The sequence below is a fragment of the Pongo pygmaeus genome, chromosome 4, assembly GCF_028885625.2.
Source record: "Pongo pygmaeus isolate AG05252 chromosome 4, NHGRI_mPonPyg2-v2.0_pri, whole genome shotgun sequence".
Taxonomy (NCBI): Eukaryota; Metazoa; Chordata; class Mammalia; order Primates; family Hominidae; genus Pongo; species Pongo pygmaeus.
Genome location: NC_072377.2, coordinates 92,630,067 through 92,652,674, shown reverse-complemented (window position 1 = coordinate 92,652,674; position 22,608 = coordinate 92,630,067). Strand labels below are relative to the sequence as shown.

At 38.8% G+C, this 22,608-nt stretch overlaps 1 protein-coding gene across 29 annotated transcripts in view; it reads left to right on the top strand.

Annotated features, from left to right (window-relative positions):
- MEF2C (myocyte enhancer factor 2C) overlaps nt 1–22,608 on the top strand; it is a 167,163-nt gene that overhangs the window by 106,102 nt on the left and 38,453 nt on the right. For 21 of the 29 annotated variants that reach the window (XM_063664966.1, XM_054489531.2, XM_063664967.1 and 18 more), the window contains one exon: nt 18,605–18,748. In XM_063664966.1, coding sequence (XP_063521036.1) covers nt 18,605–18,748 — 144 coding nt within the window. Of the gene's footprint in view, nt 1–18,604; nt 18,749–18,807; nt 18,946–22,608 lie in introns of all 29 variants that reach the window. The other 8 variants (XM_063664970.1, XM_054489547.2, XM_063664962.1 and 5 more) reach the window with 2 other exon arrangements.

The following is a 22,608-nucleotide window of genomic DNA, read 5'->3' as shown; positions in this document are numbered from 1 at the left end:
ACTCCTGACCTCAAGTGACCCACCCGCCTTGGCCTCCCAAAGTGCTGGGATTATAGGTGTGAGACATGAGACACCGTGCCTGGCCTGCAAATTCTTATATTATGATTAGGGGAAGAAATTTGTTTTCTATTAGAAACCACCATTAAGTTTGCAAGCATTGTAACACAAAAAAAAAAAAAAAAAAAAAAAAAACACCTCACTTTGCTGAGGCCTAAATTGCTATATTGAAATATTACTTTCTGGGGGAAAAAGATAAAATCTACCCAAAAGTACCTCTAACCAGAAATAATTCTGAAGATTCTTTCAAATGTTCTGCTTCATGCTGTACACACACACACACACACACACACACACACCCCTACATATATTCACATATACATGCAGTTAATGTGAGACTGGCAGTTTCCAGCACAAAATACATAGCTCCCATTTCACTGTGCACAAGTTCCTGTGTCAGATCAACAAAACTTTCATTGATTTCTATCTATCTGCTTGGCTTCGACAATAATGTAATGCAATCGGGGAGGGAGAGTTTCTAACTTCTCCCAGCCACCTGCCTTAACCTCATGCTTCATTCCTCTCGGTATAGACTGGATTCCTTTGATGATTAGTCGATAGTGTACATTACCTCATGGAAGCAGATTGAACTACGTTTTGCTTCCTTTTAATGGTACTGTTTCCCCTCATCTTTTAACAGTGATCTTTTAAAAAGAAGTGCGATTCTGTTCAGAATGACGGTGATGGCTGTTTGAGACATTTTAAAACTATTAGGTGGTTAATATGTGGTTAATATTATTTATTCAACAGAAAATGGACTTTAAGCGCATGTAAAAAGCCAAGCATCGTAATTGTAAACTTCTTTTAAAAGTTATACAACTTTATTTAGTTTCAGTTTTCCAAAAGTCCAGTTTCCCATCTGAGAGACATGGGTATTGGCCCGGCTGTGGGAAACCTCCAGAGAAAACAGGGGAGCTCCGCTACTGCGGAAGCAGAGTCAGTGACTGTGGGTGGCATTTTCTCCGCTGAGTCAGGTCCTGCCAGCCCTACCCCAGGCTTCTACCAACAGTGCAGATTTTCTGGCAAGATGCAAAACCCAAGTCTTTGTGGTTCTTGAAACTCTTCTGCAGTTTCTCCTTTTCCTTGGTACTTTGGGAAATTTTCACTTTAGAAGATCACATCTTGCTGTGTCTTCCTTGTAACTGTTGAAAAAATTGGGAAGTTTAAGTCATTTTTTTTATTTTTCCTCTCATCTGGCCTATAAAGTAACTTGGTGTTATGTGCATGTTTTTCAACAAACAGGAAAGGGAAGAGATTATATACCCATGATTTTGAAAATAATTTTTATACAGCATACAAGATTTCTCGATGATCCCTTGCTTTGCCCAGGGAGAAACAATAGTTTCTCCATAAAAGCATACATTTTTCTCTTTTCCCCAATCTAGTCCCTCAACCCAAGAGAAAATGTAGTCTTGTAGTTACCAGCCTTTGCATCCCCCATCTGCTCAAGCAAATTGAAGAGAAGAGGCAAGTGGCTGGCTTCTGCATCTGAAGAATATAGGTGCCAAAATAATAAAGTGGACCTTTTTGTTAGTTACAGAGACTTGAGGTTCTTGCTAGTATTACTCTAATCATTGTAATAAACCTGTGCTTCATTTTATGCAGATAGGTACAGTCTGTATATTATTGGGAAGGACTTCCTTCCTAGGCTTAGGAATGTTGGGAGTTGAAAAATTTAGCGTCCGGGCGTGGTGGCTCACGCTTGTAATCCCAGCACTTTGAGAGGCTGAGGTGGGTGGATCACAAGGTCGGGAGATCGAGACCATCCTGGCTAACACAGTGAAACCCCGTCTTTACTAAAAATAGAAAAACAAAATTAGCCAGGCGTGGTGGCGGGCATCTGTAGTCCCAGCTACTCAGGAGGCTGAGGCGGGAGAATGGTGTGAACCCGGGAGGCAGAGCTTGCAGTGAGCCAAGATTGTGCCACAGCACTCCAGCCTGGGTAACAGAGTGAGACTCCATCTCAAAAAAAAAAGAAAAGAAAAAGAAAAGAAAAGAAAAGAAAATTTTAGTACCCTTTCTTTTCCTTGGGGCTTCAACAACCTACACTTCATTTTAACTAGATAGATAGTACCTACATATTGGTGAAGGGCCTTCCCATCTATTCAGTTGATATTATAGCAAAATAATAGGAAAAACATTTTAGATAATATTTTTTATCAAAAAATGAATTCGTTACAAACACATCCCTTTATGAAAAATAAGATTTGTCAGTCATTTCACCAATTTCAGCTGAGAGTAAGTGTTCAAAAGATACACAGATACACAGACATGGTTTAGGCAATCCTTATTGTTAAACAACCTTGCAGACGCAGAATAATTCGATAGCTAAGAGAAAATTCTGGAGCTCATTCATGGGTTCATAGACTTGGTTCCACCACTCACTAAGTTTGTAAACTTCAGCAAGTTCTTGAACCACTGTGTGCCTCTTTTTCTTCATCTGTAGATTGGCAGTCATTGTGGAAGAGTAGCTTGTGAGGATTAAAAAAGACCCATGCAAAGCCGTGGGCTCAGTCCCTGGCACATGTACATGCTCGGTAAATGGTAGGTGTTATTGCTGAGGCATGGATTCAATTAAAATATTAAGAAAATTAATATTTTGATAGTGATGGAAGACTGGTTTAATTTCCTCTTCATGCCATAGGAGAGGAAATGTTGTTTTTATAATTACCCTAATGAAGAATCTGGAAGAAATGATTTTGCAAATGATACCCTTAAGCTCGCCACTGAACTAACAAAATCACTGAGATTTCATAAGTTATGGAAATTGAAATACCTAATTTAAAAAGTCAAGTTTGCAGTACATTTCCACAGATAATGCCTGAAGTTATTGAAGCCATCATGACTACAAAAACAGGCAGCCAGGAGGCCAGGTCTACAGAGTCTGTTCAGAGAAGGCTGTCTGGGGCCACAGGACAGAGTGCGCCGTGGGGCTGGCAGCATCCACTTGGCCTTGTTGAGTTAGACAACAGGTGCTGAGTCACTGCCAGGTGTGGATATCAGGATGAACAAAATTGCTGATGGCCTGTGATAAAGCTTTATGTTAGATCATAAAGTGCTGAGCCCATATGATGAGAGACGAGTTCACATAGCAAGGGATCACTTGAAGTGTTCACTTGATTATTTTCCCCTCCCTCTCTTTCACACGATCTTCAAATTCTCTCTTTTTCACTCATTTTCATTCCTTCCCTCTCTCCCTCCCTCACTTTCTTTCCTCTCCCCCTTCCAGTGTTTTTCTATCTATTTATAACCTCTGTCTTTCGTTCTTGGTATTCTTATTTTTAAACATTTTCTAAGTAGAATGACGATTACTGGAGGCTGGAAGGGGTTGAGGTTACCAGAGGCTGGAAGAGGTTGATGAGGGCAGGAAGGAGGAGTTGTTGATCAAAGGGTACAAAGTTTCAGATAGACAGGGGGAATAGGTTTTGAGAGCTACTGCACAGCAGGGTGGCTATGGTCAATAATAATGTATTTATATTTCAAAATAACTAAGAGAATAAATTTCAAATGTCTCACCATAAAAAATAAGAGCGGTGATAGATATGTTAATTAGTTAGATTTAATCATGCCACATTGTATACACATAACAAAATGGCGCATTATACCATATAAATGTATACAAGTATTGTTTGTCAATTTAAAATAATATTACTGATAATTTTTTTAATTATGGGGAAAAGTTCATCATAACAGTTAACAAATTGATTAATGAAATTTATCTTAATGATTTTATGAACACCAAATGATCATCAAAATAAAAGTAGAAGAGGCATTTGATAAATTCAGTTTCTATTAATAAAAATTCTTAATGGACTAGGAATAGAAATTTCCTTAAGTTTGTGAAATAGAGCAACAAAAAGGGTTCATAGTAAGTGTATAATGGTGAAACATTTGGCTCATTCCTTTTAAAGTTATAAATGAGATAAATATGGTCCCATCTCTGCTTTAAGTCATACTGAGGGCCTAGTCAATGGAACAAAATGAGATAAAAAATAAAATGTATATAAATCACACACACACAAATTCTCTCTATACCCTTCCATTTTTCAGTTCTCAATGTCACTCTAGCTTTTATAGCATCACGTGAAATCCAAGGTGACAATGCACACCTAAGAATATTATCATCTGCATAATATATGCAGTCATGGGAAATGAGATTTTGTGAACTAATAATTGGTCCATGATTCTGGACTGTGGATTCATATATGGATAGCATTCAGAGAATAAGGAAAATAAATTGAGACGAGTTTGATTTTAATTATTAGTTAATTTAATTTGGAAACATAAATTTTGAAAAAAATTAACCTGATAAAATAATAAAGTAACTTCATCTATACAGGCCTTGATTAGCATGCAGTATCAATAATGGTACACTTTGCAAAATATTTCTTATGAATTATATTTATTTGTAAGCATTTAATCTAGAAAGAAAGATCTATTTGCCATAATGCAATGTGTGTTAGGAATTTTCAGATTGTATTTATTCATGACTTGTGTCCTCTTTGAGCAATTACACTTAATTCATAATTGCCTACACTAGCGAAAAAGGATCCTTCACGTTAATACCATAAAACAGCAGGAACTACAATGTGAGTCCAGGCACAGCAACCCCCAATAATAAATGATCCAGGAAACTAGCAGGCAAGTTCCAGTGGAAAGTTGAGCAGAGGACCCTAACTCTGAAATGCTACTGGCACTTTTGATGTCGGTCCTAGAAATACTCTGATTATTTTTCTGGTACTAGCTGGAAATAATTATATTGTTAGGTAAGCAAATAAAGGCCCTCTAATTAGCAAACTTGAAATTTACATTAAATTATGAAATTCCCAGGGCCCAGTACTCTGCCAGGTACTAAGGATACCCCGATACAAGGCACAGACCTGCCCTCAAGGAGCGCAGCCTTGTGTGGAACAGAGGCAGGCACACGGTGGCATTGCAGCATGCAAAACTATGACAGGACTTCAGGAAAGACGAGTTTGAATAAAAAAAAGCCACTGGAATGATGTTAGTGTGTTTGGTAAATGCAGCAGAAGCCTTGAGAAACTGCCTCAGAATTTTGAAGCACATTTATTTTTAAGCACCTGAAGCTCTTATCGAACAGTCCTATCAAACTTTCTTTCATCAGACACCTACCCAAGTCAACTGAACGTAAAATCCACCACTTATTACAAATTCACGTATTAGGTGGGTGGTAATGAGATAACAGCTACAGAAGATAAATGGATTCAATTCTCTCCATCTCTACAAGTAATCTATAATGTGACAGGAGAGATAAGAGGTAGAAACTTTGGGAGGCAGAGGCGGGCGGATCACGAGGTCAGGAGATTGAGACCATGCTGGCTAATACGGTGGAAACCCCGTCTCTACTATAAATACAAAAAATTAGCCGGGTGTGGTGGCAGGCGCCTGTAGTCCCAGCTACGCAGGAAGCTGAGGTGGGAGAATGGCCTGAACCCGGGAGGCGGAGCTTGCAGTGAGCCGAGATCGCCCCACTGCACTCCAGCCTGGGCGACAGAGCGAGAAAAAAAAAAAAAGGAGGTAGAAACTTATTTGCAGAAAAGAAACAATTATTTGCATTTTAAGTTTACTGCTGTGAGTTTTGGAGATTCAGTCTGTGAGACTTTCTTAATGCATGATGTAGTTGTGAGTAGATAGAGGTTTGTTCTCTGAACAGTTGACAACATCCTATAAATCTAACAACTTCTACCTCCAGGTCAACTGTTGAACCTGCAAGGAGCCTCTTCCCCAGATCTCTGACTTCCAGTCAGCCTTTCTGCCTCTTGTTCACTAGGGAGTACATCCTGGTTTCCTGTCCTTATGCCAAGTCTGACGAAACCCCAGGATGTCTGTCTGCTGGCTTAACTGGCCCTGGATCAGCAACTGTCCCCTGACCAGCAACCATCTACCCATTATACCTTTCACCGCCTCTGTTAAGCAGAAAGTTTGCCAGTATATGAACCAATACAATGAAAACACTAATATTGCATTAGCCAAGTCCCAGGAGAGATTTTACATGGAAAGGGACAAGTAATATACAAGTAAGACTAGAGACCAAGACTACTCACCTTTTACAGACCTGGCAAACCTGACTAACAGGCGAAAGAGGTTTGGTTTTCAAGGGGGAACATTTGGATTCCTAGCCACTAGCTTTTGCTTAGTCTGCCTGAGCCTCTCCATTATATATCATCAGGCTGTCCTTACCATTATTCCCCTGTAGAACACCTATCCAGAAAAGTTAACCAATTTGTAGCAACATTCTACTGTCAGATATCCTACTAGTTGCCAAGGATGGAAAGTTATCAGGAGACTTCCTGTCTGCAAGAATCTTATAATCTAGAAAATGATATAAAAGCAGAAAACAGATAGCAACAATATGAAATAACTGTTCATTACATAGTTCTAAGGAAGAATAAAAGAGACATTAATTCTATTACCTCTCTCTTCCACGTGATTTTTTCCCTTTATAATTTAAGTTTATGTACGAGGATGGGGGATGGTGGGGTTAAGGGGTAGGTGTTGCTAGGGGTAGAATCAGTGTATATGTACAGCATGTATACAAACCTAATAAGTGCCCTCTATGTGTTTTCAGATTTCATTGTAATTCCATTTTAAATAAGAACTTCTGTTGCTACAGCCTTGAATTCCATTATTCTTTTATCGACAATAACAATATTTATTGAGTGTCATCCATGTGCTGGGAACATTCAAGATGCTGTGGATACAGAGGTGAAAAAGACAAAAGATTCTGCTCTCATAGAACTTTGTTCTAATATACCGAAACTCTTCTCTCCCCAGGCAGCCACGGCCGGCTGTGACTTGAGTATTGTGTTCCCACAATCCCAGTGACGCTCTGCACTCCTGATACTTCACTTTTCTCTAACATATCAGAACAATATGGGTATTGAGCAGTATGTGTTAACAGTTGTCAATGGCAGTCTCTGGGATGGCATATCACAAGCTCAGGCAAAACCCTCAATTAGCATCTAAGTGTGTCTTCACAGGGCATATTAACTGGGGAGATAGACTACAAGAGACCCTGCCTGCTCATTGTTGTCAGATCACTACAGAATAAGCAAAACCAAAGTGAAAATTTTCAAGAGTGAATGGCTTATAGCCACTCCTTGAAGAACAGGCTGGTTTATTAGGAAGAGGGAGAAATCAATTTTAAAAAGATTTGAATGTCAGGTATTATGTGGGAAGAAGTTGAGGATACCATAAATGAAATCTGTGTTCACAATCCAGAATTGGTCCTTGAAAAATCTCTCTGCCTGCTATTTAAGAAATTGAAGAATAGAAATAACTTGCAGTATTTTTGGTGCTGTCCCAAAATGAAAACTGTTATTGGTGATGTTGGTCCTGTGACTTAAGACGTGAAAACCACAACATAGAGAATGTTCCCCATCAGGACAAGGGCCAGCCCAGGAGAAAAGTGGGCCAGGGTCAAGCCCATTAGATGTCTTTACCTCTCTTCAGCCTGGCAGAGGTGCAGGTTGGGAGACAGGAATTAAAGGAAACAGTTCAATCTTTATCTTGGGAGTTCCTGACTGTCTCAGAAATGAGGAATTTGATATCTTAAGTTCTCAGGTATGATCAAAATAGTCATGACATAAGTCAATCAGTTGCCAACCTCAAGACTTTATTTTGCAATGCCTTATGGAAAGTTCTGTGTATACTCTGCTTTTCTGATAAGCTGGTAATAAACTGGAGATCCCAGTTGACAGATATTCTTTAAAGTACATCAAGGGTAATGTCCTTGTTTGGGAGGGGAGACGTAGAAATAGAGAAGAGAATGCACAAAGGTGTCTGTTGCAGTAAGTTTTGTTCTCAACATGTTTGTGTCTTCCTGGCGGTAACAGAGCAGCAGCAGCCACAGATGGCTTGGAAGCCCATCATGCCCCAGACTCTGAGCAGGTCTAAACACAGAGAAATCCCACCATTTGTAACCCAGTTACAGTAGTCTGTGTCACCTCCTCCATTCCCTCAGCTCCCACAGGGATGTCCTGTGCAGCAGTCTTGAAGTCATTCCAGATATTGCTTTAACCTACCAGAGCTTGTACTCCTTACATTTTGAGGTAATAATCTTTAAAATAAATAGTACTGTCACTCTACAAGACCACCCAACTCATTTCAATTAGTGTCTGTCTCTGTTAGAAAGTATGACTGTCAAGTTTGTTTGCTTATTCATTTATCCGGTGAACCATAACTGAGAATCTTGGTTGAGCCCACACATATTACCCAAGCCCTGTGTTAGGGACCAGAGATGCCCATTTTTCACAGAACTCACTACCTCGTGGTGAAGCAGACATGTTAAAAAATAAATTACAGTATAGCATACCACATATAGAAAACAAAGAGGTCAAGGACTGTACAGGTACAGAAAAGGGAGTTCCTGAGTGCTTTCTACAAGCGTCAGGAAAAAGCTTCACCAAGTAAGTGAGAGCATTAGGTAATAGGGTGTCCTAGGACAATTAAGGTTTGTGTAACTGAGAGGAGGAGTAAATAAGGATATTCTACCAAGGATTGAATGGCGTATATAAAAGCAGTGTTTCTAAAGGATTGAGCTGACTTGCCAAATGACATGAAATTTCCCCCTTGGCCAAAACACAGTGATATAGTTTGGCTGTATCCTGACCCAAATCTCACCTTGAATTGTTATCGTCCCCACGTGTCATGGGAGGGACCCAGTGGGAAGTAATTAAATCTTGGGGATGAATCGTTCCCATGCTGGTCTCATGATAGTGAATAAGTCTTATGAGATGTGATGGTTTTATAAGTGGGGGTTCCCCTGCACAAGCTCTCTTGCCTGCCGCCACGTAGGACATGCCTTTGCTTCTCCTCTGCCTTCTGCCATGATTCTGAGGCCTCCCCAGCCATGCGAAACTGTGAGGCCATTAAACCTATTTTTCTTTATAAATTACTCAGTCTTGGTATGTCTTTATTAGCAGTGTGAGAACGAGCTAATACACACAGTATGCTGGAGAAAAGAGGAAATGAGCCTAGAGGCAGGTGGAAGGTTTGTAAGGAGAACAGCCATCCAATTAGATGTGCATTTTAATTAGACCCTGCCAGAAGTATGAAGGAAGATTGACTGGAAGGTGGGAGTCCAAAAACAAACAGACAAAGCACAGGAGACCAAATAGAAAGAATAATGATAGGTGAGTCAAGAAATTATGGAATCAAGGGTGATTTCTGGATTTTCAGCTTGAACAAGTACCTTGTGACATTTGCTAGGAAGGGAAAGATGGGAGAGAAATGGATGAAGGGGTAGGCTGGAATCCAGAAAATAAATGGGAAAAGAAATGATATAGTAGAAGAGATCGTGGGAAATCCTATAGAAATGAGGAAATGTGGTGACTCAAAAGATAACTCAGAAGTGACTGGTGAATGCAAAGATGTAGGGTATAAGCTACTCTCATTTCAAATGACTAATCATGCATAGACTCAAATTGAATAAAAAGGCATTTACAACTAGGAAATAAAAATAATGATTTGACTTATTTTGATGACCCAGGATAACATCTACATCTTTTGTTAAAATAAGTCATTAATGGTTTATAAAAGATGCTCCAACACGTTATTTGCAAAGCATCAGTGCCTCAAGATACAGCCTTTTTGTCCCTGTAACCAACCCATTTGCAAGTGAAATGCCATAGTCTAAAATGTTTAGTATGTGAAGTTACAATTACTATACATTTTATACTTTCAAAAAACCTGCTCTCCTATCTTTATTAATTTACTCCTTTCCTCTCTCAACCTTTGTTTAATTTATAGTTCTGTCTTGTCTTTTCCTTCCTCATTTAAGAAATCACTAACATTGCCCATTCTTCAAAACACCCTACAACTTGATTCTTTGCATTCCAGCCTTTCTTTTCTTAACTTGCATTATAAAGATTATTAGGATAGGCTGGACACAGTGGCCCATGCCCATAATCCTAGCACTTTAGGAGGCTTAGGTGGGTGGATTACATGAGGTCAAGAGTTCAAGACCAGCCTGGACAACATTGTGAGACCCCCACCTCAACCAAAAAAATACAAAAATTAGCCAGGCTTGATGGCACACACCTGTAATTCCAGCTACTTGGGAGACTGAAGTGGGAAGATCACTTGAACCCAGGAGGCAGAGGTTGGAGTGAGCTGAGATCAAGCCACTGCACTCCAGCCTGGGTGACAGAGCAAGACTCCGTCTAACAACAACAACTATAGCGATAGATATAGATATATAGGATTAACTGCATATACTATCATGCATTTCAATTATTATATATTAAATGTTCTCTCTTTAGTATTTCACTTCACATCTCTGCTGGATTGAGGATCTCAGGGAGTGTTTTACAGCTAACGTGTGCCAGACTTCCCCATCTCAGTCCCATTCTAGGCCAACTCATGATGCATGCCCTGTCCAGGTTCCAAGAGAGGTTTGGCGGAAGAATCCTTACAAACACCAAATCCTTGATCTGTCCTGAGGAAGCCTGAATCATCTGATTGGCCACAGAATCACCCTGATTTTCCATGAATTCCCTCAGGCAAAGGTTGGCCCAGAATAAGACCAATGTAAAAGCCCAGGAGAATAGTGGAGCAGTAGACTAGCATCCAAGAATGGGGGAAAATGATGAACTTTGCCCAAGAATTTGAAAGCATGCTTAATTCTGATTTATAGTATCTGACTCACATTCACAAATTTCCCTGTGCTCTTTCCTACAAAGGTTTTGTTTTTCCTTTTCTAACCTTTACCTTCTGCCTAAAATATCACTCCCTTTTTTCTGTTTCCATGCTGAAAATTGTGTGCCCTCTTTCAGCTCCACTTTTGATCACTGAGATTATATGCTTATGACTTTCCGGCATTAAAGATTTCATTGACTGCTCAGTTTTTCTGAGGATGTCTATTTAGACTAGTACCCCTAAATTTTAAGCGTTCAATAATGTAAAATTTGTGAGTTATAATGTTTCATACATAGTACAAATTACACCTACATTGCACTGCTTTCTAACTTAAAAACTGTACATTTCAAAAAGTAGTAAATTTGTGAGTTATTAAGAGGGAATAAAAACATTGAGTTTTAACATAGTGTGAAATGGTAGTAATAAATGGAAAAAAAAGAGATTGCAGTTGCAAAATACTGCACTGAGACTAATCTTCCTCCCTCTAACATTTGAACATTCTTTTCTGTTCTGTTCATCTATTCATTTCAGTTTGTCATGAATGCTGCAAATATCTAGTAAGTTCCGACCACTTGCCAGGCCTTGTGCTAAGTTCTGGTGATACGAGATGACAAATAAACTATTCCTAACCTCTAGTAGCTCATAGTAGCAGGAAGAAAAACACATACATAAACAAATCATCTTTATCAAATGTCCAGAAAAATCATCTTAGCATCCAGAGGACCACTGGCAGCACCTTACACATAGTAGCAGTTAGTAAATATGTATCAAGGGGTCTGGACCCTACTACAGCCTTTGCCTCCAGCCAGCCAGACAGCCTTGGTCAAGTCAAGAAACCTCCACGTACATTAACATTGAAGTGGAAATGTGTGCTCCATTGATTCAGCTAGCATTTATTGAGCAACTACAGTAGGTCAGACTGCTCTCTGGTGAAACTCCAAAGTGAATAAAGCAAAGTGCTTTGTTAAGGACCTCTCAATCTAGCAGAGGGAAAAAAGCACATAAAGGATCAATAATGTGTGATTAAGACTATAATGGGAAAATGTGTAGAATAAAATGAGTGCTTGAATGAAGGAGAAACTGATTTCAGCCTGAGTGATCAGAAAGTCTAAAGAGAGGAGACAATGTGTCAGCTGCTCTTTGAAGGAGGAACAGATACTGGTGGGATCATTCCTGAAGGAGAGCCCAGCTTGAGAAGGGATGCAGAAGGAAAGGCATGCAGCGTTTGCACCATTATTCCTCACCCGCTGTGGGCATGAGGACGGGCCAGATGATGCTTGGTGGTCTCATCCAGACTAGAGTATCAATAATTAGCACCATTTGAATGTTTATGTCAAATAATTTGTGGCCCTTAAGACAGAGTTGGTGGATGTTTCTTTGTGTTCAATACATGAAAAGGCTTTCAAATCCTTAATTAGTGTGTCTTTTATTTCCATTATTTGAAGATGAAAATGATTCAGTCAAAAAACTTTCAGCTCCAATATTAAGATTATCTTTTGAGGAAGCATATAAAAATAAAAACAATGACAATATCCAACTCTATGCACCCTTTCCCCAGTAGAAGTTGATATCTGGCTAGAATGAGCATTAATAAATAACCTAGAGGAATACAGTATTGTATGGTTTTATATTTTCAACTTTTTATTAAAATTTTTACCACAAGTGAATAATTTTTGGTAAAATCTAATTTTTTTGTACTCTGTATTGGATATGATTTGCTTGCCTAATTAAAGTCTACCTGCTGATTATACTAAATTTAATATATTAATGTGTCTTTTCATTTCTAGAATAAGAACAAAGAAAGGGACTATGGTACTACAGGGAGAGAGAGTATAGACAATGCTTACAGTTTTATTAAAACCTGTGGAGAAATTTCTTGGCATCTAATCTTCCCTCAGCCTAAGGCAAAAACCATACAATATTATAAGTCAGGTCAGAGCTTTTTAGTTTTAAATTTGTATTGGCTGCCTTCCTAACACATAAGGGCACAAAACAGTATCTGGCACATAGTAGGTTTTCAATAATCGTTTGCCGAATAAATTTTAAATGAAGTAAGGCACTGGGCACGGTCCTCAAAGCACTTCTCTGTAGATACTAAAGGGTCAGGAAACAGCAGCAGCATGAGTACCAGCACACCAATATGGAAACACTTCTGGAAATATTCTTAGAAACTCCATTTATAGGCAGTATTTATTTCAACTGCACTTCCTATTCCTACATGAATTTACTACTTTCTAAAGATTATTCAGCTTGTTAAGAGTAGATATTTATCTTCATAAAGCTGTGAACGACAAGCGAAAAATGATTTAGGATCAGAGGAAAGGAAACTACCTTTTCTAAGTTGATGCTTTTTTTCTTGGTTTTTGTGTGAACATGACATTGGTGCAACTAATAGTAATAATTCCTGCATGTGTTCTTGACACATCAACCCTCTGAAGTAAAGATCACACTACCTATGCAACAAAGTGTGATTACTTGGATTTTTAACAAAGGTTAATAGGAGTAATTTGGGGGTTTCTCCAGGTTTCTCTGCCTGTAGAAAGGGCAGGCACAGGAAGAGGATGATGATGAAAATATACATTCTTGAGGATTGAGATTGCAGACGTGTGAAGAAATTGAGTGATTGAAAGAAAGCTTTTAGTCTGTGATGGTGGTTCTCTGGTAAAAAGCTGAATTTTACTTAAATAGCATTAATATAAAAATACAGCTTCATATAATTGAAAAAGGTCAATAATTTACTTATTTTTATTAACACGAGATAATTTTTGAAAGAATAAAAGGAAAAAACTTTTTTAAATAACAAAATAGTATTTAAGAAGGGAAAAATCAGTTTTAATCACCGCATAGGAAAAGGATTTTCTAGTTGATAACATAATGCCTAAAACAAGAAATGAGAGCTCCATGTAGCATTCTTTTTCATTTATATTCCTTTCAGTAACGAAATAGAATCTGTTCCCCTAATGAAATTCTATTTCATTAGAATTTTTGAAGCACCTGTCACCTATCATCATCAGTTTGTACGTATTTCAAGTTTTTCCGATGAGCAAATGGAATAATGCGGGTCCATATGTCCACATGTCTGGGAGGAAAGATTCCACGTGGTTTTTGGATTACCTGTCTGGACTCTTTCTCCCATTTATTGCTTGGAATATGTCACCTTCTGTCAATCTAATTACTCCTCTAGGAAACGGCTGTTCTCAGCTCACAGTATGACAATCGCTGTCTTGTGAAAATATCCCAGAAGCCTCTGTAGTTGATGGATCTACCTCAACAGTGTCACTCTGACGTGGAAAGCTGACTTCAGTATACAGGCTTGCTCAAGATTTACTTGAGTTCTCTGAGGAAAGAGTTTCTTCAGATACGTAAGGAGAGAAGCTGGTGGTTTTAGGAAATCTCTTGCCTTATCTTGACATACATGAATAAATCTTTTCAAAACGTAGTCAGTCAGCTGAGAGACAGTATATACATCTACGACTTCCAGCCCCTGTAAAAGAATAACAATTAAAGTACCTACATTACCTGACCAGTGACACTTGTAAAAGATCAGAGAAGCTTTCAAAGGCCAACAGCAGAGATTTTGATTTTGCTAGAAAAGGGCCTGAAGGAATAATGCTTATTTATCCATTTAGTCAGCCCTTTCGTTCATATCGACTATTCATTACTGTGATAAAGACAGACTTGGCTGAATCTAACAGAAATTCTTTTGTTATCATTAAACAGCTGTAGATTTTTAATATAATAAAGATAAAACTGCTCTTATAGTTCCACATTCACACTATGATATTCAAGTTTGTGCCATCACTTCCATTTTCAGAGCTTTATAATTCCACCATAATCATTTGTTCTTGGCAGAAATGTGTTATACAAGCACTCAGCTGAGGATAATATTTTTGAACATTTTTTTCAATGTTCTTTCTGGTTATGTGATTATGGGAATTTGGAACTCAATATTAATTTGCTCTTCAGCTTTGTGTTTGTATATCTCAAAATGCTCTTTTTTAAATAACACAATTTAACTTGAATCATTACTTAGATTCGGGTGATATTCATAGCAAGTTAATGTAGTCAGATACAAGAAGAATGTATTGGGAGAAAATGAGCCACGTTTTTCCTTCTCCTCATCACTGCCATTTCCTTTGTGACTCCATGCCACCTGTCTTGTTTGTTTAATAGTTTATATAATTCTTCAGGTACAAAGTGAGCCACTGACTTAATTGGTTTTTTTCATTCATGAACTGATGTGTTTTATTGACCAATATGCATTCCAACTCTTGACTAAAATGTGACATCTAAGAAAATCAGTATTTTAGCCATATTTTCATACTTGAAATTTTCCCTCAGCCTAATTTTTTTAATTTCTACTTCTTTGTTTGTTTGTTTGTTTGTTTGAGATGGAGTCTCACTCCGTTTCCCAGGCTGAAGTGCAGTGGTGTGATCTCGGCTCACTGCAACCTCTGGCTCCCGGGTTCAAGTGATTTTCCTGTGTCAGCCTCCCAAGTAGCTGCGACTACAGGCATGCGCCACCATGCACAGCTAATTTTTTGTATTTTTGGTAGAGACAGGTTTCACCATGCTGGCCAGGCTTGGCTCAAACTCCTGACCACATGATCTGCCTGCCTCGGCCTCCCAAAGTGCTGGGATTACAGGCGAGAGCCACCACGCCCGGACAATTTCTACTTCATTTATTTCAGTGTCCAGTGTACTACTATAGTTACATATGCGTGAGAGAGATCCAGTCTGCACTCATCACTTCACACGTGTGGGAAAACGGGCAGGGGAAAGTCAGGCCCCACACTGTCTCCAGGCAGGAGGCAAATACTCGTTGACTGACCTTGGGCCATCATGCTTGGCCATATGGGTTTGAGACCTGGCATAGGTTTACCTAATCTCTTCATGGAAGACTTGTGAGAGATAATGGGTTAATATTTGTGGAGATCTTTCAACAAAGTGTAATTGATTTTTGAATTTTTATAAACCAAACACAATATCTACCCCCTGAAAGCTCTGTGAGAATATTTAGCACACATGTATGTGCCAGATGGATTGTAATGACAGTTGATAGGCCTCTCCTCACCCTTGCGTTCTGTTGTCAGAAATCTGCGTATCAAAACAACTATAATTTTTACAATAAGATTTATTGGTTAAAAGATGTGGGTGCACACTGAAAAATCTACTGCCTGGATAAGACTACAAATTAACATTATGGAAGGCTTTAAATTAAAGGTTTATATAAGAAAATTATTGGCAGGGTGCCATGGCTCATGCCTGTAATCCCAGCATTTTGGGAAGCTGAGGCAGGAGCATCACTTGAGTCTAGGAGTTCAAGAGCAGCCTGGACAACATAATGAGACCCTGATTCTACAAAAATAATTTTTAACCAGGTGTGGTGGCGCACACCTGTAGTACCAACTGCCCAGGAGGCTGAGTTGGAAGGATTGCCTGGGCCTATGACGTGGAGGCTGCAGTAAGCTATGTCCACGCCACACTGCATTCCAGCCTGGGCAACAGAGCAAGACTCTGACTCAAAAAAAAAAAAAAAGAAAGAATATTTTTAACATGTCTTATAGATAACTTTTGAAAAATATCAAATAATATTTTCTTGATCTTACCTATTTTTCTCTATACAAATGAATTCTAATCAAAAGTATGTGGAATATAATGCAAAAACACTCAGAAAGTATTCTTAAAAGCTCAAAGATATGCAGAGATCAAAGCAGAAACACATCATAATACAACAGTTATCAGCCAGAAGAATGTTTTTGTGGTTGGGATAATAAGAAAAGAGTATGAAGCACAGGAAGTTAAGTTAGTAAATAAAATTATTATTCTAATGTATTGTGATGTTCTTTATAGTATTATTGTAGAAAGTCTCTAAAAGTACTTGTTATGAGTGAAAAATGATGCCTGTAGATCCACGATAAGGGGACAGGTGGCCCCACCAATTATAAATTCCCCATGATTGTAAATGTATATTTTATCATACTGTGTCAAAATATTCATTTTAATATTCAAACATTTTACCACATAATAAGCTGTAACCATATGTTTATTTGTTATATTATACCACTATAACATTAATAAATATTTACAGAGCCACTGTGTATCCCAGATATATTAGAAATGATAGCTTTCTTGATTTTTTATTTTAAGTGAAAATATTCAGTGCCTCAGAAACTAATTTTAAATAATGTTACACATTATAATGTTACACATTTAAATATTGTTACACATTGATAAGAGCCAAGGAGTTTAGATTTTTAAGACTGACACCCCCTTTTTTAACTCATGTTGTTTTATTTATTTTCCCCAATTGCATGAATTAAAGATGGGGTGTTATCTCAGCTTTGAATTCCTTAGCTTGATGTCGCAGCTTTTGCTTTATTTGTATGTGAATTCTGTCTTTAATAAAGATGAGCTCTGCTGAACTTTCCATTAATGAGAGACACTTAGGTATGCATCTCTTTATAACAGATCTTGGTGGTACCAGGAAAATTCAGAAATGTTGCTAGTCTATTAATAATTAACATGACAAACTGTATGATTAATCAGAAGTTTTATGATCTCTAAAAACATAACATTATCTCTGTAAATCGAATTGTATACAATTAAGTTGACAACCATTCGTAAAAAAAAAAAAAAAAAAAAAGCAGGCCAGGGTGTGGTAGCTCAGCCTGTAATCCCAGCACTTTGGGAGGCTGAGGCAGGCAGATCACATGAGGCAAGGAGTTTGAGACCAACCTGGCCAACATGGAGAAACCCGTTCCCTACTAAATATACAGAAATTAGCTGGGCTTGGTGATGTACCCAGCCACTCAGAAGGCTGAGGCAGGAGAATCACTTGAATCCAGAAGGCAGAGGTTGTAGTGAGCCGAGATCGCTCCACTGTACTCCAGCCTGGGTGACAGAGCAAGATCCTGTCTCAAATTTAAAAAACCAAGTAAAACTCAGGACTCCTAACTTATACTTTTTCTGTTACAATGTTACATTGGTATTTATTCTTCTGTGACAGCTGAGACTAGACCAGACCCACATCCAGGAGACAGGAGGTTCAAGATGAGGCACTGACTTTTTACTTTCATGTGTCAGTCTCAGGGTGATTCCTACTCAGCTGAAAAACTAGGAGGAACACTTGCTAGTTTGGTAGTTTTTGACTTGGTTACCTGTTTTCAGTGTTCTTCGTCTTCCTTACTCAGCTCAGCTGTTTTCACTTTTCTTTCCACCTGTGTTTAGGAAGAGACCTTCTCAGTATTATAAATTTTGATAAGATTTTCACATATATAGAACCCTAACAAACAAAAGTAGTTCTCCATATAAGCACAGCGTCTGAGCATTCTTCACTGATGCTTGGTGGGGATATTAGCTGTGTTCTCTTACACCCTTTAGCTGTCAAGTACATCAGAAGTGGAGGCTGTGGGGACAGGACACCACTAATGCCAACCATTAGTTTAAATTCACACTTGGATCTGTTTCCAATATTTCTGCTTTTGTCATCATCACAGGTTCGGAAATCATTGTGTAACGTCCTGATTTCTGATTTTTCTGTGGGAAAAGAGTGTTGCAATTTGCCACCTTAATTGTATTCTGCTGTAATTGTCGCTCACTAGATATTTGAAGCACGTATGAATTCTGTATCATGAAACTTGAGTCCTTATACCCTCTGTTCATTGACTGAATTTAGTTGCAAGAGGAATCTTTCGCTTTTATTTTTTTAAACTGCTGATGAGCACTCGATTGAAATGACTCAGTTTTCATCTGTGGTTTCTCTTCCCTAATAGAATAAAGCATGTGTAATAACCTGAAATACTGGACAGCTTGAACGTCTTTAATGCCCCTGAATGTCTCTTACAGCCTTTGTCTAGGTTTGAACTTTCCAAATTATGTATTTCAGACGTTGAGAAAGAAGGGCCTTAATGGCTGTGACAGCCCAGACCCCGATGCAGACGATTCCGTAGGTCACAGCCCTGAGTCTGAGGACAAGTACAGGAAAATTAACGAAGATATTGATCTAATGATCAGCAGGCAAAGATTGTGTGTAAGTACTCAGAACACCCTTCATTTTTTTTACTCTTGATATTTCTCTGAACCTGGCAGGCATTGAACAAGAAAGAAAACAAAGGCTGTGAAAGCCCCGATCCTGACTCCTCTTATGCACTCACCCCACGCACTGAAGAAAAATACAAAAAAATTAATGAAGAATTTGATAATATGATCAAGAGTCATAAAATTCCTGTAAGTACCAAAGGTAGATGGCTGGTCTGCTGATAACTGCTGCAGTAACATACCTTAACCCGCTCAGTGATGGCTTTCTCTAAGACTCTTCAGAAAGTCAAACAGATAAATAGCCATCTCATCCCACGGGCAGCTCATTTAGAAAGCAAACCCTACAGGATGCTGAGATTATGTAATCTAACAGAGTTGCCATTGAAAAGTTCATTCTGAGGTAGAACAGTTCACAGCAGGAAGAGAAAGATTTATGAGACACACCCTAAATTTACACAATCTTTTAAACACACAGTCCGTGCAAATCACAATACACAAGTAAAACACTGGAACCTCCTTCCAAGCAATTTTTGAGAATTTTTGAGAATTTCCAAGCAATTTTTGAGAATTGCTATAAAATACGTAGATTATACGTTGTTTGCTGAGAGCAGATACACAAGTGGGTTAGCAATTCTTTCATGTAAACTGACAATCATCACCTAAATAAAAGCTGATTTCTGAATAAAACTTCAGCCCCTCTCCCCATACATGAAATTCAACAACAGCACTGAAGGGTTAAAGCTAATGCTCGCTGCAGGGAACAGACTGCATGAAACCTAATGGTAAGATTTCAACATGTTTGTGTGCTGGGGTGATTTTAAAGCTTTATCAGAATATTATCCGCTTTGCCACCAACATTTTCCATGCTTTAACATTTGGCTAATTTTTGTTTTAACCAAATGAAAAAAATTCTAACAGTCAATCATATGCCTTGCCAGATATTTAAGAGAAATAACTGCATGTATTATTTTGTTGTCCACATATACAGGAGGAAAGTACATACTTTTTATTAAATTCTGTCATCAATCAAATAATGTTAATTTTGTGGCTTAAAGGGGTGAAACCCAAGGCTCACATACCTTCTGAATAACCAGTGTTAGTGTCTGAACCTTAATTGTATACAAGCTCCTCAGTAGGCAATCAGTTCCTTTTGAAAAAATTTCATTTTTTGTAAGTTAGCAAAACAGCCTAAACCTGAGAATTGAGAGACACTGAAGTGAAAATATGTTTTGGTGATTACAAGTGCAGATATGTAGGGACAAAGCTCGAGGCCAAATTCACAACTGCACTCACAAGATAAATTAATACATTAATACTTTACCATAGTAGCTACACACTCAAACCTGAATTGAATTAAATTGAACACTTTAAAACTTATTTTAAAACAAAATGTGTGCATATTAAAATTTCTATCCTCATAAATACCTGTCTGCTTCTTTTGTTAAATGAAATGTCAGCAGTAGAACTTTTGTTGAATCAGAATTATTAATACACTGTATCATGAAGGAAAGCTAAGTGCTGTAAATTCTTAAGGGTTTCATAAAACTGACTATTATATGCACACATTCATAGTGGGCACTTTATGAAATGGAGTATTTAGTATTATATGCAGCCATGCATACTTGTTGTGTCCAGAATTATTAAATGATAAAATATCCATTGGTATTTTATTTTGCCCAGAAGAAAAAAAGAGGTGGCTCATTTGGGCCAATTTTTGTTTTTATTTATTTATTTATTTATTTTTTGAGACGGAGTTTCACTCTTGTTGCCCAGGCTGGAGTGCAATGGCACGATCTCCGCTCACCGCAACCTCTGCTTGCCGGGTTCAAGCAATTCTCCTGCCTCAGCCTCCCGAGTAGCTAGGATTACAAGCATGTGCCACCACACCCGGCTAATTTTGTATTTTTAGTAGAGATGGAATTTCTCCACGCTGGTCAGGCTGGTCTCAAACTCCTGACCTTAGGTGATCCACGTGCCTGGGCCTCCCAAAGTGCTGGGATTACAGCCGTGAGCCACTGCGCCATGCCATTTGGGCCAATTTTTAGTTCTTTTGGCCTGAGTTTCTCTTGCTATATAATACATTGGTGTGGAGCAGCTGTGCACTAAGGTTTGTTAAGTGTAGGATGTTAAGGCAGAGTACCTTAGGTGTGTCAGATAGTAAGAATTCCCTGCACAGTTGGAATAAAGACAGATATATGCAGTACTGCTGATCACTCAATGGAGGCGATCATATAGGTGGAGTTTTAACCCCTAAAGTTCTGGGAGAATGCACATTGGATCTTTTTTCTCGTACTTTAGGGAGAGAGACATGCGATACACACCTGGATTCCCTCACAGGATTTCAGCCTGTTACGTAAAGAGTTCAAAATCAAGATACGTGATTTCTTAAGGGGTGCAGTGGTGTGTGGTAGGGGCTGAAAAACCACATTAGAGTTTATGGGCAGAGCTGTGAGAAGGAGCCACCCAGCTCCGAGCTATGCCACAGAGTCTCCATCTCTTTAGTAAGTGCTTCAGTCTTCACGATGAAAAGCCCAGTTTTTGCACATCGCTCTGAGTTGCTGGAAGTCAATTTTGTTGAAAGTTTCCACAGCTGCTAAAACATTTACAGCAGGGCAAGGACACTCTGCCCTTTGTATGTAGAGAGTGTCTCCACCTCTTTAAAAACATTACAAGACTGTTTTTCTATTTCGAAGACCCAGTTTGAAGAGTTTCCCTTTTAAAACAGAAAATTTAATATTGCAGTCACCTGTTGGTATACTATAATTTATGCCCATATTCCTCAATTACATAAAATAATTCATGGGTGATTTGGAACTGTGTCGACCAGCATTTCCTCATGCTGGGTTTGCCATAGTTCATGCTGGGCTTCACAGCAAGAGAAAACACCTCCGTCTGAGGAACCAGCAGAAATTAGGAAAGGGGCTGAATGAATGAGAGGCGGGTGCAAGTTGGTTGAGAGTAAAAGGGAAGGGAGGAAGTGGAAAGAAACAGTATATAATTTCTTCAAAATAACGGGCTGTGAAGAGAGGGAAATAATGTATGTAGGATCAAGGGAGGAGTTAAAATGAAAGCACTTGAGATTATTTACATGCAGAGGAGAAGTGCTTGGAGGAAGGAAAAGATTGAACATACAGGTACAATGGATATAAAATGGCAAAGCTTCTCAAGGAGGGAAAGGAGGATGGGACCTAAACAAGACGGCGTTACAGATGGAGCCAGGTGTAGCTAAGGTGGTAGCTGGGTAGAATTGCGCTGAGTAGGTGACCATATAATGACCTCTATTTTATTTTTATTTTTTATTTTTTGAGACAGGGTCTCACCCCGTGCCTCAGGATAGAGTGCAGTGGCGTGATCCTGGCTCCCCTCAACCTCCGCCTCCCAGGTTCAAGTGATTCTCCTGCCTTAGCCTCCCAAGTAGCTGGGACTACAGGTGCCTGCCACCAGGTCTGGCTAGTTTTTGTATTTTTAGTAGAGATGGAGTTTCACCATGTTGGCCAGGCTGTTCTGGAACTCCTGACCTCAAGTGATCCGCCCGCCTCGGCCTCCCAAAGTGCTGGGATTACAGGTGTGAGCCTCCACGCCTGGCTGTTTTGTTTTTTAATATATTTAGTTTAGCTTCTGTAGTTAATTAGGGAAGGGGGAAGCAGGTGATTGAAAAAGGACCGAGAAGTTAGACATCATGAGGAATAGGAGATGGAGAGGGAATGAACAAGTCCATGATAGACTTGTCAGGCAGCCTTGAGGGAATTTAGATAACCAGCATTGGTACTCACAAGTCATCAGAGTTGTATGATTTTTTTTTTTTCCTCTACTAGGGCCCAGCAGCTGGTAATGGTTAATCAAAATTTAAAG